We start from the raw sequence: 15,533 nt of genomic DNA, 5'->3' as shown, positions 1-15,533 counted from the left end.
TAACATCATTTTGCCCATGTTGTTGGCAGCCAGTTGGACTGTTCGCTTCTGTGGGAGTCTGACTCCCGCAGGAGCTAAATGGCCGAAAGGAAATAAAGTTCCCTGAGCCAATCCGAAAGCTCCATTTTTAAATTGGTGTGACCATGAGTGTCTCTCGAATCCTCTCACGGACCCAACTGTCCAGTTATACAATTCATTTGACCCTTAATTTCACAAAAACTACTGAAAGTATTCACTCCAAATCACAAAAAGCACAATCTGTTGACTAAGATCTCGCTTCCTGCCAATTTGGTGAAATTCCGTTCAGCAGTTTTTGCTGTAGCCCTACCTGATGAGGTCTATAGAGAATGCATGGGCATTTTGTGACCCCTCCACCCCCCTTTTCTAGGCCTCTGCTTGACATATCACCCCAAAACTTTTCAGGAAGAAGCTGAGGTGGATGAACTTTTATTATTTGGAAGGTTTTTTTGAAGATTGGCAAATGGGGCCCCAGTGTTCCTACCATCTCTGGGACCAATACATGAAGATGCCACCTGTGACCACAAAGTTGGTCACATTGTAGGCCTGCCCACGCAGAGTATGCGTGTTCCACCACTGAGGCCATCTTCCAACCCATCACAGCACAGGCTTGCCAAGCAAGGGAGTGTGTGGGTTGAGTGTTTTGGGCATTACATTTGGACATTATGTCAAGATTGTTTCATATATTTATTCTGCTGTCTTTTGGTGAATCAAACACTTATAATTTAATGAAGATTATAAACACCAGTTGTAAATTGCAGTCTGGGATTGGCCATAAAAATCATAATTGCCAATTCCATTCAATCAGATAATGGAATTTTTCTGATTAAAGATCCATTGCCATACTTGGCCAGTCAATTGCTATTGAGGCATCTCTTAAATTCACAGCAGTCAGTTTGACAGCTAGGTGACTAGTGCCACCTCCAAATCAAGATTAACTAGCATTGTCAATTCCTACAGGTCCGGCTTTAAAGGAATGTTGTATGGTAATGTGAAGTATTACAAGTAAATAGCAATGGATATAGATATGTATTCACGTGGAAGCAAAGACATTTAGAATAATATTGGTGTAGGTTAAAAGGAAAGGAGACAGTTGCACCTAAAAATCCATGTAGGCTAATAACTGCCCTCCTCCCATCTGTGTTGCTGCCAGAGAAAAGCCACATATATGATTTAATTATCTAAGGCACTTTAATAGCATTCCCAGTGTCATGTGTTTGCCCTTGAATGCTCAAGCTTAGGTAGCTGGATAAATAAACAAAATGATCACAACTGCTAGAGGGCAAGCACTTTTTTGTGGAAGCAAACAACTGCCCAATCAAAACATGTAGTCCTGGCTTCTAACATGTGGGTGGAGCCAATGCCCCTCTCTAGTGATGCTAACATAATCTGCTGTCTGAACATTAGACAACTTCTGCCCAATCAAAACATGTACTCCTGGCTACCAAAGTGTGGGCGCAGCCAAAGCTCCTTTCTCACATAATTGTCAGGCAACAGCTGTGCTGTCTAGCCGCACCATAAACATTTCAGATCTATTGACGTCTTTGCTCAGAAGGTTGTGACTGTAGCTGTCCCCACTGCCATTATCTTTCCAAAAGGTGTTGGAGGAGGGTATCTGTGGTTGTGGTCGGCACACATGGCACTCTGTCTTCCCTTCTTTAGTTCAGAAGAGAGTATATTGTAATTCAGTGTTGCGTTTCCAACAGATAAAACTTAAATGGGACAGTGACTTACCCAGGTAATCATGGCTTCACCTTCTTTATGATGTCTTTTTTTAGAGCTGCATAGCTACGATAATATCATCTGATTAGTACAGTGTGCCTCAAATTAGGTTCAACAGAGAGGAAGGGGTAAAGCCTTTTAGGCATAATCAGTCATTTACTATATTTGAACTTTGATAGATCTTTACCATATCTGCAACATAGTTATAGTACAGCAACTATTTCTTTGGAAGAACAGTGTGGCTTTACTAACATGTTCTACGTCATTACAGAATTTTGCACTCGGAAGAGGAGATGCCGAAGTGATTTCTACCCTTCAGTATTTTGCAAAAGTAGTAGACGAGGTAAGTGACTTGCTTTATCATGTGACATCATTCTAGTTTGTAAAGGTGAACATGGACTAGCAGAAGGATATTTAAATGGAGGTACACCTCCATTCTTTGAGAAATTAATGGTTGCAAGCATCTGGATATTTACCATTTGGATACATTGAGATTAAGTGTAATCTGTGATGGTTCACAGGCAATTATATAGGTTGCAATGTGGTAGTGGTAAATTGATTTTTGATTCAACTGCTAGGAAAAAGTCCTGTATATAGAGTCATTGTTGTAGTAGGCCTTGCTGCCACTGTTAACTGCAGTTTTATTTTTCTGTAAATAATACATTTTTACATCCCTCACCTCAGTGGAGCTCATTGATTGATTTCAAATTGAATCAAACCCGAATAAACGGTGTTAATATTGAATCTGTAGTCTTTCGGTCGCACACATCACTCAGCAGCAAGTATTTAACTCGCTGACTTTCTTTTCCGGCAAATGAGTCCGTATTCTTAATGGGTTAAAGCCGGTTGCATTTGTAAACTGTAGTAGAGATACATTTCTAATTTGGGGAGACTTGGCCTGGTTCATAGTGTTGGATTTGATCTATAACTGTTACGTCAGATGCAAAAGCACTTTTGATAGAGCACACAGAAATACATGTGGATAAGAGATACTCGGAGGGTTTGCATTTGGTGAATGACATTCAGCAATGATCTCTGTGACTTGTGTTCACCTGGGCCCAGCAGCCTCCTTACTAGGGTGACCATCTCTCGCCAGATCATTATGGACACTGTCTACAGTCCTGAACTTTTCACCTATAAATCATTGTTTTTAGGGGTGTTAGTCTAGTTAGCGCAAAGGGAGCACAGCAGGACTACAAAATCCAATATGGATTAAGTTATTACATAAAAGTCCAGGAATGGAATCATTGTTGTCAATGAACTGGAACTGTTTGGTTCACTCTACTTCTCATGTCAAGGTACTGGGCTCATTTCATGTTATCAGTGGTGGCTCCACCGCTATGGCGGACGACCTTCGCCACCCCTCCTCACCGGCTCAAAACGTAAAAAATAAAACAATAACAAAATGGGTTTGTTACAGTTTTATTTTTCAAGTTCTAAAGGCTGGGCGAGTCTTGGGTGAGCACCATTGCAGGCCAGTCACAAGAGGGATTTGTGAGCACTGCTACCAGTGTGCATCTCGGTTTGGCCGGCTGTCTGAGGACAGCCAAACTGACATACGCACTGAGCTGTCTCCAGCCTGAGCTGTGTTGCCGGGTTGGAGATAGCAAGTACAGGCTCCCAGTCTCTGAGAGTGCAAATTCAGGATACTGAGGCCATTCCTGGTGCTGCTCTCAAGCATGAGAGCAGTATCAGGATTGGCAGCAGGGGAGCCTGGGAACCTGTGCTCCAGAGAGGACTCAGACCAGAAGAGCAGCAGGCGGCAGATAAGTTATTTTTGTAATGTTTTCTTTGTTGTCTGTTGTCCTTTGTCTCCGCCTCCACACTAGTCGCTACTGTATGTTATGTGCCAAGGGAAGAATTGTGTTCAAATGTAGGTATTAGCTACTTTGTCTTAAATATTTTTCAGTTCTACGCAGACGCAATTGCCTAATGTTAGTGAAGAGCAACTCTCTTGGCATTGGCAAATATTTTCAGGTTACACTAACAGACCTGTCAACACACACCTTGCCAAAGTGTGTCACATGATATCAATACTATTCACATGATCTTCGTTCTCTTTACATGATCACCCCTGTAAATAACCAATATCACATGGTGAGCATTGAGTGAGCAGGGAAACCCTGCATTGAGAAGGTTGTTTGGGTCCATGCAGGTTTTGCATCCTCCTTAGGACACTGGGGGCAGGCTCAGAATACTTAGTTTTTATATTGAGACAGGGGTAGGGGAGCCTTCTCTGGCAATATTGGGTGCTAAGCCCTGTCCCCATCTATGAATCCGACCCTTTATTTTGTCTTTCCAGGGCTCTTTAGGCAGTCAGACCTTTGACACTTAACTATAATTCTACTTTAACCATTGAACTACCCTATGTTGCTGCCCCTGCCCTCGCTCTCTGTGTGCATGCCCCGGACCCTTCCAACCCTAGTCTATTTTGCCACCACAGCTCCTGTGCTGCCACTGCCCTTCCTTGCTGCCCTGATCCAATCTCCTTGTTCTGTGTGTGAGCCCCTCCTGCTCCCTATTTGATCATTGTATCTTTTGTGTAACTGCCGTCTGTTGCTGCCCTTCTGTCCCTTTGTTCAAATGTGCATTCCCTTGCCCCCTATCTCCCCATTGTGCTGCCACTGCCTTCCATTGCTGCCCCTACCCCTTCTCTCAGTTCGCAGTGTGCATGCCCCTGCACCTCACTCCCTTGTCTGTTGAGCTGCCACTCCCCTCTGTTGCTACCCCTCTCGCGCCATTCTATATGTGAATGCTCCTACGCCCAAGTCCCTTGTACTGCCACTGCGCTGCCACTGCTCCTCTCTTGCTACCCTTTCCCCCTACCCCTTCCCAGCTTTGTGCTCGGGGGTATATGGCCCTGCCACTCCCCCTCCCTTCCTGATCTGTTACTGCCACTTCTCCTATATTGCATCTGTCTTTTTTTTGTTGCCCCTGCCTCGCCTTTTGAGATCATTTGCCCATGTGGAAGTATGGAAGAGCACACTTGGCTTTCCCATGATCAGACACAACAATTTAGGATCGTTTTGATATTTACAGAAATGGAACTTCGCTTGGGGCCACATGCTATGTTGCCTTTGAGGTTTAACTTTTGTGAATCGAACATCTGTGCCAGAATGGAAACTTGCCTGTATAATTATCCAAGAGGAGTCCACCGTTTTGCATCACCAGGACACACAATTGTAGTTTTTTCTATGTGTTTAAAAAAAATGTGTGGTGCTGATCCAGCGGTTTAACAACAACAGATACTACACTATCATATACTCACCTGGGCCCATGAATCACAGTCCGTGCTTAATTTGTAAAAAAAGAAGTGCAGGTGCTGAAAATGTTGCCAAGGGGCCACAGCTCACTTCTTCCTCCGGTGAGCCCCACTTTCAACACTCTCAATACCTCAGTCTCAATCTTCTAACCTTGATCTGTTGTCTGCTCCCTAAGTCTTTGCTCCAACAGTCTATCCTCTCACCTCTCTAATTGTTTTCTATCATCTTTGTCACACCTGGTGTGTTACCTTATTCCCTGTATTTCTGATTTGCCCTCTATTCAATCTAGCACTGCCCATTTTCCTCTTCACTTTCATCCATGTTCTGCTCTCTCTCCCCTCAATCTTGGCTTTTTACTACCACTCTTCTAGCAGTGATTAGCTGTGTCTCTCATTTCTCATAGCCGTTTTATCATTTGTCTGCTTTTTTTCCTCTGTCCTGTCCTCTACATCCTTTCACTCTATCTTCTCTCTTCTTAATGCTCTCTTCTTCACATCATGGCTGTGTTCTCTTTGTATCTGATTCGCTCTGCCTTTTCTTTTACTTAGCTCCATCTTATCTCTCTCCTCTCCTGTTGTTTCTTTCTTCTCTTTACTCCTTCTCTCTCTCTCCTCTATAACACTGCTGCTGCCTGTGCCCCCTGTCATCAGCCTGTACATGTCCCTGCTATTTTGAACTCTACCTTTTCCTGTTGTCTTTCCTAAAGAAGTGGAAGATGGCATGATTTACTTTCTTACCTACACCGAGTGCAAAAACAAAATGTACACCAAATGAAAATGCTTTTTTGCATATATTAATCAGTGCGGTATGACTGGGTTTATTGTGGAACAGACGGCTGCTCGAGCACTGCAGGTGATGTCACTGCTAGTGTTGCCTGTAATTAGTAAATGTAAATGTAAATGTTTTGTACTTGTATAGCGCGCAGCTACCCCACAAGGGTCTCCCAGCCCTTGTACTCATACCGCTGAGGAACCCTTCCTGGCTTTCCTTGTGAAGTGTCCACTCCTGGACACCCCCATGGTGAAACCAGTCATCCCCAGCGCTGTTGGGGGCCGTTGTGGAGATTAAGCAAGCTATTGCCCAGAGTTGAAGCATGGGGCCCATCATTAGAATAGGCACTGAGGCGAGAATATCAGGTCAGAGGAATTTATGAGCCTGAGACCTGCCGAGGCAGGAATCGAACCCTGGTCCCGGGCCTGAGCTCTGCATCAAGGTCTGCCGCTCTAACCATTTGAACCACACTTCTCAACTCCACTCCAGGGATGGTGATGGCATCAGCATCCACTGCTCAGCTTGCTGTGACCCTGCCTGCTACAGCACAGGCATTGTCCCCAGCTGTAATGCTGTCAATGCTGGTAAGTATGGCTGTGGTGCCTACTGGACTCACGCACCCTTAGCAATTACCATGCTGCGGTGCAGCGCTCAGATTCTACAGGTGACGCCATGGCGCACAAGAGTTGTGTTGGTCCGCAGCCGCATTGAGCACGTTGAGGATAGCAGCAATGCAGGGCTGCAGGATATGCTACTCTGGCTATGCAGCAAATGGAAATCCCACACTTTTGTTTATTCTTCCTCAAGAGCCCTCACTCCCAAGTTCCAAATGCACTCTTGCAGCTTCCTTGCCTCAACTCCGTCATGAGCCAGCCCCCAGCTTCAATTATCCAATGGGAGGCTTAGACTCAGGCAGTGGCAGGGTGCAGCAGACTCGGGGAATAGAATGCAAGCCATAGTTTGTCAATGACTTCTTGGATTTGTGATCGGCGTGATGACATCATCACTAATGTGGTGATACACAATCATACCTGCCTAGACAGGTGCATGCTGGCCTGTCTATGAACATTTATCAGCCAGTCACCATGCAATGTATGTTATTCTTTTTATTTTGAAAGTGAACATTCAATATTGAGACCACCACCTGCAGGGCCAACAATTGTAGCCCCAGCCCTGTGAAAGAAGTGCCGGTGCAGAGCACCTGAAAGCACCTGCTCAAATTAGGCACTGCTCACAGTGTGAAAAACCGCTGGGGTCAAGTTTGTAATTTTCACAATGTTCAAGATTAGTTATTTAATATTCCTAACTAACCTTTCACTGATCAAAAAGTTCTTTCCTCTGGTCAATGCTGGACCATTAGTTGAACTAGTTGATGGTGAAAATGAACATAAAACCAACTGTTCTTTTATTCAATGTAAATAACCATAGACTCAGGAAAGTTCTAAATCTTTATCTAACTTAATGCAAGTGAACCATTCAAAAATACAGTGCAGTCACCTTCATTCATTGGAGAGAAAATTCAGTTCATAAAGACCAAGCATATACTTCGGACTCATACAATAATCAATGCTCAGAAAGGGAGAGGACAGAGAGAAAAGGACATCAACAAATAACAGGAAATATGGATAACAAGGATGGTGTGAAAGACCAACCCCCTGGCCAAAGGGTTGGTGAGGGTCCCCCGGGATAGGGCAGGAGACAAAGCCTTCAGGACAGGATAGATGACCTCTCTATTTCTATTTCTATTTAATCATTTTGTAGAGCGCGACAGCTGCCTCAGCCAAGGGGCGTCCCGACGCTAATAACAAGCCAGTATCAATAATACACGCAGCGGTCTACACATTGGGAAAAATAAAGGTTTTCATAGCTTTCCTAAAATCAGTAAGGTTGTTAAGGCCACGAATATGGGGAGGCAGAGAATTCCAAAGAATTGCCGCTCTGTAACGGAAGGAACGACCACCAGCTCGAGTCTTCCGAACTCGAGGAACCCGCAGCAAATGTTGGCCCATGGAGCGAAGCTGGTGGGGAGGAACATAGAAGGAGAGTAGATCTGTCAGTGCACTAGGAGATCCAAGCTTCAGGATTTTAATAGCTATACAGAGGGCTTTAAACTCGATCCTTTGGGCCACGAGCAGCCAGTGGAGGAGGCGAATACTGCCAGACACTGAGCAGACTCTACGCAAACCCAAGAGAGCTCTTACTGCAGCATTCTGAACCCTCTGTAACCTTAGGACTTCTGCCTTATTTCTCCCAAATACAGGGAGTTCACATAATCAATCCTAGAGATAATTAATGCTTGAATAATGAGCTGTCTAGTTGTTGCATCAAAGAAGCTCAGGATGGGTCTCAGCCCACGAAGAATACTGAAGCGAGTGCCCGCTACCTTCTTTGTTTGTGTCTGGTAACTAAGCAAAGAGTCCATCCACACCCCCAAGTTGTTTACCACATGTTTAGGAGGGGTGCCTAGATTCCTGGGCCACCAGAGCTCATTCCATAGCCCATGATCCCTTCCCACCAGCAGCACCTCCGACTTACTAACATTCAGCTGGAGGCAATTGGTTGTCATCCAGCCGGCAACTGCCGCCAGGTCACCTTGGAACTTGGTGGCGTTGTCCCTGGCATTACTAGAAAGTGCCACCACCAGCTGCGTGTCGTCGGCGTAGGAAACCACCGTCAGACCTCTGCTCTTGGCAAAAACAAACCAAAGGTTGAACATACCAATTAAAGAGCAGAGGGCTCAACGATGAACTCTGTGGAACTCCGTACTTGATGGGAAATGTTGATGAAAAAAAGGGGGGACCAGTCACCTGATAAGACCTATCTGAGAGAAATGAAGCTAGCCACTTCAAAGCAAGGCCACTGATGCCTGCCTCTTCCAGCCGGCGCAGCAAAATGGCATGGGACACAGTATCAAGCGCGGCACTGAGATCCAAAAGGAACAGCGCCGACATCTGTCCTGCGTCCAGTGCTGCCCAAAGATGTTCCTGTACCGCCAAAAGCGCTGACTCCGTACCATGACCAGCACAAAACCCATTTTGCGAGGAGTCGAGTATATTATTACTAATCAGGTGGTCGGAAAGAATGGAGTTGATATATGCTTCCACAATTTTTGAAGTCCAGGGTAGCAAAGAGATAGGCCTGAAATTCTCTGTTTTTAGCATCCAGTTAAGGTTTTTTGAGCATTGGCAGTACTCTGGCTTGTTTCCATGCTGTAGGTACAATCACAAAACTAAGCGATTTATTAATCACTTGAACAAGAGAAGGAGAGATCGTAGATAAAATTCTCCTAAATTACCTACCGACAATTGCGCCGCACCCCTCTGACACTCTTCCTCCTCGAGATTCTTCCGCGATCTTCTGATATAACTCAATTAAATTAAGATAGAAATTTCTGCTTTAGGTTCTGCAATTGGCTCTTCATCAGCATCTCACAGCATCAGCATCTCTCCTCAGCATTCAGCTCCCGTGCTCTCAGCTTAGCAAAACGTCATCTGACTAAAGCTATCTTAATTATACCTTTTGTTCTCCATGTTCCACCCATTAATAGTTCAATATCATAAAAATACGAAATATAATTAATCAGGTAAGGGAGGAAAATCCATCACAACATGTCATTAAAATCTGTTAAACTATTGTTCGCAAACCCATCACCTTAATTTTTATTCATAACTTTGATTCTCATACGCTTTCACATTTCACTTTGAAACAATATAATAACATTTTGAATAAGAATCTTCATCGTTGAACTCTTCACTGTCCGTTCCCATGCTGTAATATTAATCTTGGCTCTCTTTCATACGCACAGTCATGGCCTGCATGGCTTCACTCAGTAGGCATGTGCGGCTGTGCATCACTCAGTTGAATCCAGTTATACGAGAGAGACCCAAATATGCACTAGTGATGAAGTCAGAAAGAAAAGTATTAATTTCACAAATAAAGTGGTCGCACTGTATACCACCCACCTCTACTCTATTCCCCTTTAATTATTGATACCTTTCTCGCATTAGCATTAGTAAAATAGCTTCTTTTCATTTCAAGTATGCAGTACTCTCCGTATTCATTATTATCCATATTAGTACACACATATGCAGGCTTCACTGACCCGCGTTTTCATGTGGTGCGTATTAGTTATTCTTTCATACGCACAGTCATGGCCTGCATGGCTTCACTCAGTAGGCATGTGCGGCTTTGCATCACTCAGTTGAATCCAGTTATACGAGAGAGGCCCAAATATGCACTAGTGATGAAGTCAGAAAGAAAAGTATTAATTTCACAAATAAAGTGGTCGCACTGTATACCACCCACCTCTACTCTATTCCCCCTTAATTATTGATACCTTTCTCGCATTAACATTAGTAAAATAGCTTCTTTTCATTTCAAGTAAGCAGTACTCTCTGTATTCATTGTTATCCATATTAGTACACACATATGCAGGCTTCACTGACCCGCGTTTTCATGTGGTGCGAATTAGTTATTAATGACTTTTGTTAATAACTTTGTTAGTAAGTTAAACAAGTGGATTGCATCCGAGCAAGTCTCTTTTCCACGAAACCTTGCTCCATTAGTACCAATGCTAGTACCGCAGCGCAGCAGGGGACCATACTGTGTACCGCCGTACCAGCTGTTTTGTGTAATGGTCCAACCGCTAGATCTTTCTTTGTTCCTTTTGAAACTGAAGGTGTCCCTTTGGACCCTCCCACATGACCCTGTGGGATTTGGTGCGCCCTCACTGCCTCCATATTGCCTGTTTATAAACAAAATACAGGACTCAGGGACTGAGCTCCTGAGTCATGTAATGGTTTCCAAAATATTCTGTGAAGAGCTGTGGCAGTACATAAAATCACTTGGTAATGCAGATTCAAGCTGGAAAAAGCTCTCTTGGCCAATCAGAAGGCCCCGCTTTTTAAAATTACATCCAGATTTACTTTTTTTTACTTTTACTTATTGTTTTTTAACCTCTTCATGACTGCTCAAACAACTCACTTTTCCTTATCCCTTGCGTCACCTTACAATCGGGCACTCAAAATGCTATTTCAAATGTATTACATGACTGAGATACATGTTCAGTGTGATTAAATAACACTGCTACAATTTTTTTTATCTTCTGTTTGATTTTTTTGAGTAATGTAAATCATGTTTTACTAACGCCTTCGGATGTTTGATTACTGGGACCACCTTTCATTATACTGACTGCCTAAGTGTGGCTGAAATGCCCAGAAGTGGGTCCCGTGCTCACTGTGCCAATAGGTTAAGCTACTATGCGGTAACCCAGTATCCCTCAGAACCTGGGCAAACAGTTTTAGCGTATACAATGGTTCCGTCGGGTATGTAACCTGATTGCTTCAAAGTATAAATGAATCATTCAACATATAAATTAACCATGGGTTACATCAATCAATACTCCAATTAGAAAAAAATCATTACATGCAAATCCAAACAAAAACAGACAGGGTAATTGTAGATTTTAAACTCAGAATTATTTTTCATTCATAGAAACCCTGTAACACTGCATAAGGAGTGAATCAGTAATCAGAAATACTTTATACTGAACGGCGTATCAAGTACAGTGAGTGCGATGTGACATATTGTGCACAAGTGACATAAAAATCGTGATTTATATACAAGTGCCTTGATGTCACCAGTGAGAACAAACCTGTATGTTCACTACACATCATGTACCACCCACCGGGGGACAACATCGTCTTCTCCCAACAACTCATGGGCACAATATCAATCAACGCAGGACGGCAAAACACACAAATTTACCTTGGTGACTACAATCTCCATTGGAATGACTGCGGTGACGCAGTAGTTAATAGCCTTAAAAGGTTCCTTACCGCTTCGGACCTCACTCAAATTTGCAACACCCCGACACATGACAAAGGCTCTATCCTCGACCTGGTCATTTCCAAAGAAGGCACCACTCAACTTGAGTCAATACAACCGTGTGACTGGTCAGACCACCATATTATCACATTCCTCATCAAGGAAAAAGTAAAACTCATCCCGGTGCAATACGCCAAGCCCAAAGTCTGGAAAAGAGACATGAGGAAACTCAATCCAATCTCTCTACCCCCCAACAGCTACAATCGCCTACTCCCCCCTACCGATGCTACTGACGTTCAGGACCTAACTGACCACTATCTCAACTCCATGGCCTCAATAATCAATGAGGCCGCTCCAATGCAACTGAAAAGAGTATCCACTAAGATTTCCAACCCCTGGTACAACGGGAGTCTCAATGAAGAGAGACGGGATATGCGAATGGCAGAGCGCACCTGGAGAGCAGTTCCCTCAACACTGCATCTCAAAACTCTGAGGAAAAAGAGAAATGCATACTTCAGGAAAATAAAACGCTCAAAGTCAGAGTTCTTCAGAATGCAGCTAGACCAAGCAAAAAACCGTCCAAGTAAATTGTTCGAGCTAATCCGATCTCAATCTAAGGAACAACTCCCAGCAGTCGACATCATGAGCACTACTCCTTCCTGTGAAGAGTTCTCAGCTTTCTTTAACAAAAAAACTGACAATATAAGGAGCGACCTCCTCATTGACGCAAGCCTCTACTCAATACCCAACTGCTCAACACCAAATAAACTAAAAAACAATGCAACATGGTCATCTTTTGACACCTACTCTGAAGAAGAAATTTACAGAATACTCAGCACCCTAAAACCATCCAATCACCTTACGGACCCTCTTCCTGCTAACGCCGTAAAAGACTTCATCCCTTGGCTACTCCCACTCTGGACTAAAATTATCAATAGCTCACTACAACAAGGAACCATCCCGGACTCCCTCAAAGTTGGTCAAGTTACACCTTTATTGAAGAAACCATCAGCCGACCCCACGGACCTAAACAACTACCGTCCGATTACCAACATTCCCACTCTCGCCAAACTTTTGGAGAAATGCTTCCAACTACAAATGACAAAGCACATAGAACAGTTTGATCTCCTCAAAACACACCAATCAGGCTTCCGAGCAGGGCACAGTACTGAAACGGCGATGACTCACATAATTGACGACGCCATCCAAATCTTATATCAAAATAATACCTGCCTCCTCATCCTTCTTGATCTCTCTTCAGCATTCGACACAGTGAAACATGAGAACTTACTCGAACTCCTTAAGACAAGAATGGGCTTCTCTGGGTCTGTGCTTCGTTGGTTCACTTCCTTTCTACACAACAGGTCTCAAAAATTCAAGAGCAAAAACCTGATGTCTTCCCCAGTACCGGTATCGTTAGGTGTTCCGCAAGGCTCCTGCCTATCCCCTACTTTGTTTAACCTTGTTATGGAACCTCTCACCACTCTGTTACAAGCATCCAATGTACACTTTCACATGTACGCTGATGACACGCAAATATATCTCAAGTTACAATCCCCTAAAGACATCCTGAGTCTGAATTCAACGATCAGAAGCACCCAATCTTGGCTGGCCGACAACCACCTCAAACTCAATGCTATGAAGACTGAGTTCCTCCTAATCTCACCTCCCACGAAAATATCTTCCGCACAAACATGGCTTAAGCACCTAACAGCACTCAATGTCCAACCGACCATCGTGGACTCAGCAAAATCCCTAGGCATTACACTCGACACCAACCTCAACATGCAGCAGCATATCAGCAAGGCTACTAAGGGGGCGAACTTCCAGATAAATACCTTGAGGAAACTGAAACCCTTCCTCCCAGCAAAAGACTTCCAAACAGCAGTACAAGCTCTAGTCATCCCTCGCATAGACTACGGCAGCGCAGCCCTTTGTGGCCTCCCCCTAACGACAACTGCACCCCTCAGAGCATCACTAAATGCGGCTGCAAGACTCATCACTGGTTCAAAAAAACATTCACATATCTCCCCTGACTTCAAAGCCTTGAACTGGCTGCCTCTTGAAGCCAGAATTCAGTTGAAAATTGCCTGCATGACGCACAAGGCTATACACCTGAAATCACCCAGCTACCTCACTCATAAGTTGACAATGTCCGGTGGGTCCAGAGCTACCAGGAGCACAAACAATCTTCTGTTGAAACCGCGAAGATTCCGGAAGGAAAAAACGTACAAACGCTCCTTCTCTGGAATGGCGCCCAGGATCTGGAACGCACTTCCTCCTGAAACGAGGCTCATCTCTCCCTCCCTTCTTTTTAAGAAAGAAGTCAAAAGTATCCTTATGGCTAAATACACTTGAACAATTCTTTTGATTTTTATTGCGAACAGTATTATCAGTATTCTGTTATGATACAGCCTATGTATTCCTATGTACGTGTGTCTGGACTTATATTAGTCTAAAGTGCTTAGATCCTTGCTACCTCATATCAGTTTTTTATCGTTTTCGGTATTATTCACAACGTTTTGATGGCCTACGCTCCAACTAGGCCGTGCTACCTCATACCTGTACTATAAATAATTTGTTTTTTGCTATGTACATGAACTTGATGATCTACCTACCTACTTTCCCCCTTGTTCCCCTACCCTTCCACCTGCCTGTGTAAAGCGCTCTGTTATCTGCAAAGATCTTGTTCGCGCTATATAAAACTCTCAAAATAAATAAAAATAAATAAAAGTGAGTGGGGGGGGGAAAGATAAAGGATTTTGTAAAGGCCAGTTATGATATTCAATAATTATTAGTCCAGTATGCCACATCAGTTGGCTGTTATTAACTGAATTTTCTCAACTGGTCCAATGGTGTTGTATCGTCGACGTTTCGACCCTATGGACGCCCTATTTACGGTTCTGGTGCGGGCCTTCTTCAGGACAGGGGGATGGGGGAAGTGATGTGGCACCTAGTGGCCCCTTGTTGGTTGGACCCGGGAGGGGTGATTAGAACCAATCACCCGTTGTGTTGTCAGCCTCTTTAGGGAGAATAATCCAGATTAAGGAACTCGTTTAATGTATGTTCGCTCTTCGGATAAGTGGAACTTTATTTTCTTCGGTGTCCCTCGTTATGGTGTACCAGCCGCATTTTAGCGCAATCTGATAATGAGATCAAAGTATCCGCATAGGGGGCCCACTTGCGATCTCGCTCCGTCTGTGTGGCCTCAGAAGGAATCAATCCGTGCCAATAGAGCAAAGCTATTTCTGACTAATGAACCCTAATATGGGTGAAACTGGCCCTGGGTTGCTTGTGTTCTGATTCAGGGAGGATCAGGCCTGCCAGTTCGGGCTAGACTTTTCCCATTGGAGCAGAGTCGAGACTGATCTGCATATTGCTCGTTCCAAACTGAGGTGGCACAGTTGGTGGAAAAAAAATGGATTAGGCTGCGGTCCTGAGCAATTGCCAATCGCTGAAATTAATTCAAGCATTCCATCCATTACATTGTTTTTGTTGCCCTCAAATCAAGTAAAGCCACAATGCATAAGTACTGCAGTGCATACAACTGTGGTTTTTAATTCACTGGTTTCCTTTGCTGCTCCATGAAATTTTCAAAACCAGCTGCATCAATTACAAAGCCATCACAACCAGCACCCTCTCATATCTTGCTGACGTGCTCACCATCTCTCGTGATTTTCTGTACACCCAAACCTAGGACACCACGCAGCCCACAAGGACGCCACTCGCAGACATCACCACCTCATCAGAATAGCCAAGAGATCCTCCTTCAAAGACCGCCTGGATAACAACGCACACGACAGCAAAGAGCTCTTCAGCATCGTAAAGGAACTCTCCAACCCCAGCGCAAACGACATACCGCCCTCACAAGAACTGTGCAACTCACTAGCCATCTTCTTCCACCGCAAGATCGCTGACATCCATGACAGCTTC

At 44.1% G+C, this 15,533-nt stretch overlaps 1 protein-coding gene across 1 annotated transcript in view; it reads left to right on the top strand.

Annotated features, from left to right (window-relative positions):
• The window catches only part of APPL2 (adaptor protein, phosphotyrosine interacting with PH domain and leucine zipper 2), a 597,113-nt gene that overhangs the window by 168,070 nt on the left and 413,510 nt on the right, over positions 1-15,533 (top strand). Inside the window, exon 4 of the mRNA XM_086919274.1 lies at positions 2,012-2,083. Within this exon, the coding sequence (XP_086775400.1) occupies positions 2,012-2,083 (72 nt within the window). The remainder of the gene's footprint in view (positions 1-2,011; positions 2,084-15,533) is intronic.

Source organism: Lissotriton vulgaris, chromosome 1_1, assembly GCF_964263255.1.
Source record: "Lissotriton vulgaris chromosome 1_1, aLisVul1.2, whole genome shotgun sequence".
NCBI lineage: Eukaryota > Metazoa > Chordata > Amphibia > Caudata > Salamandridae > Lissotriton > Lissotriton vulgaris.
Note: the sequence above shows the minus strand (reverse complement) of the source record. Positions and strands in the feature narration are given on the sequence as shown.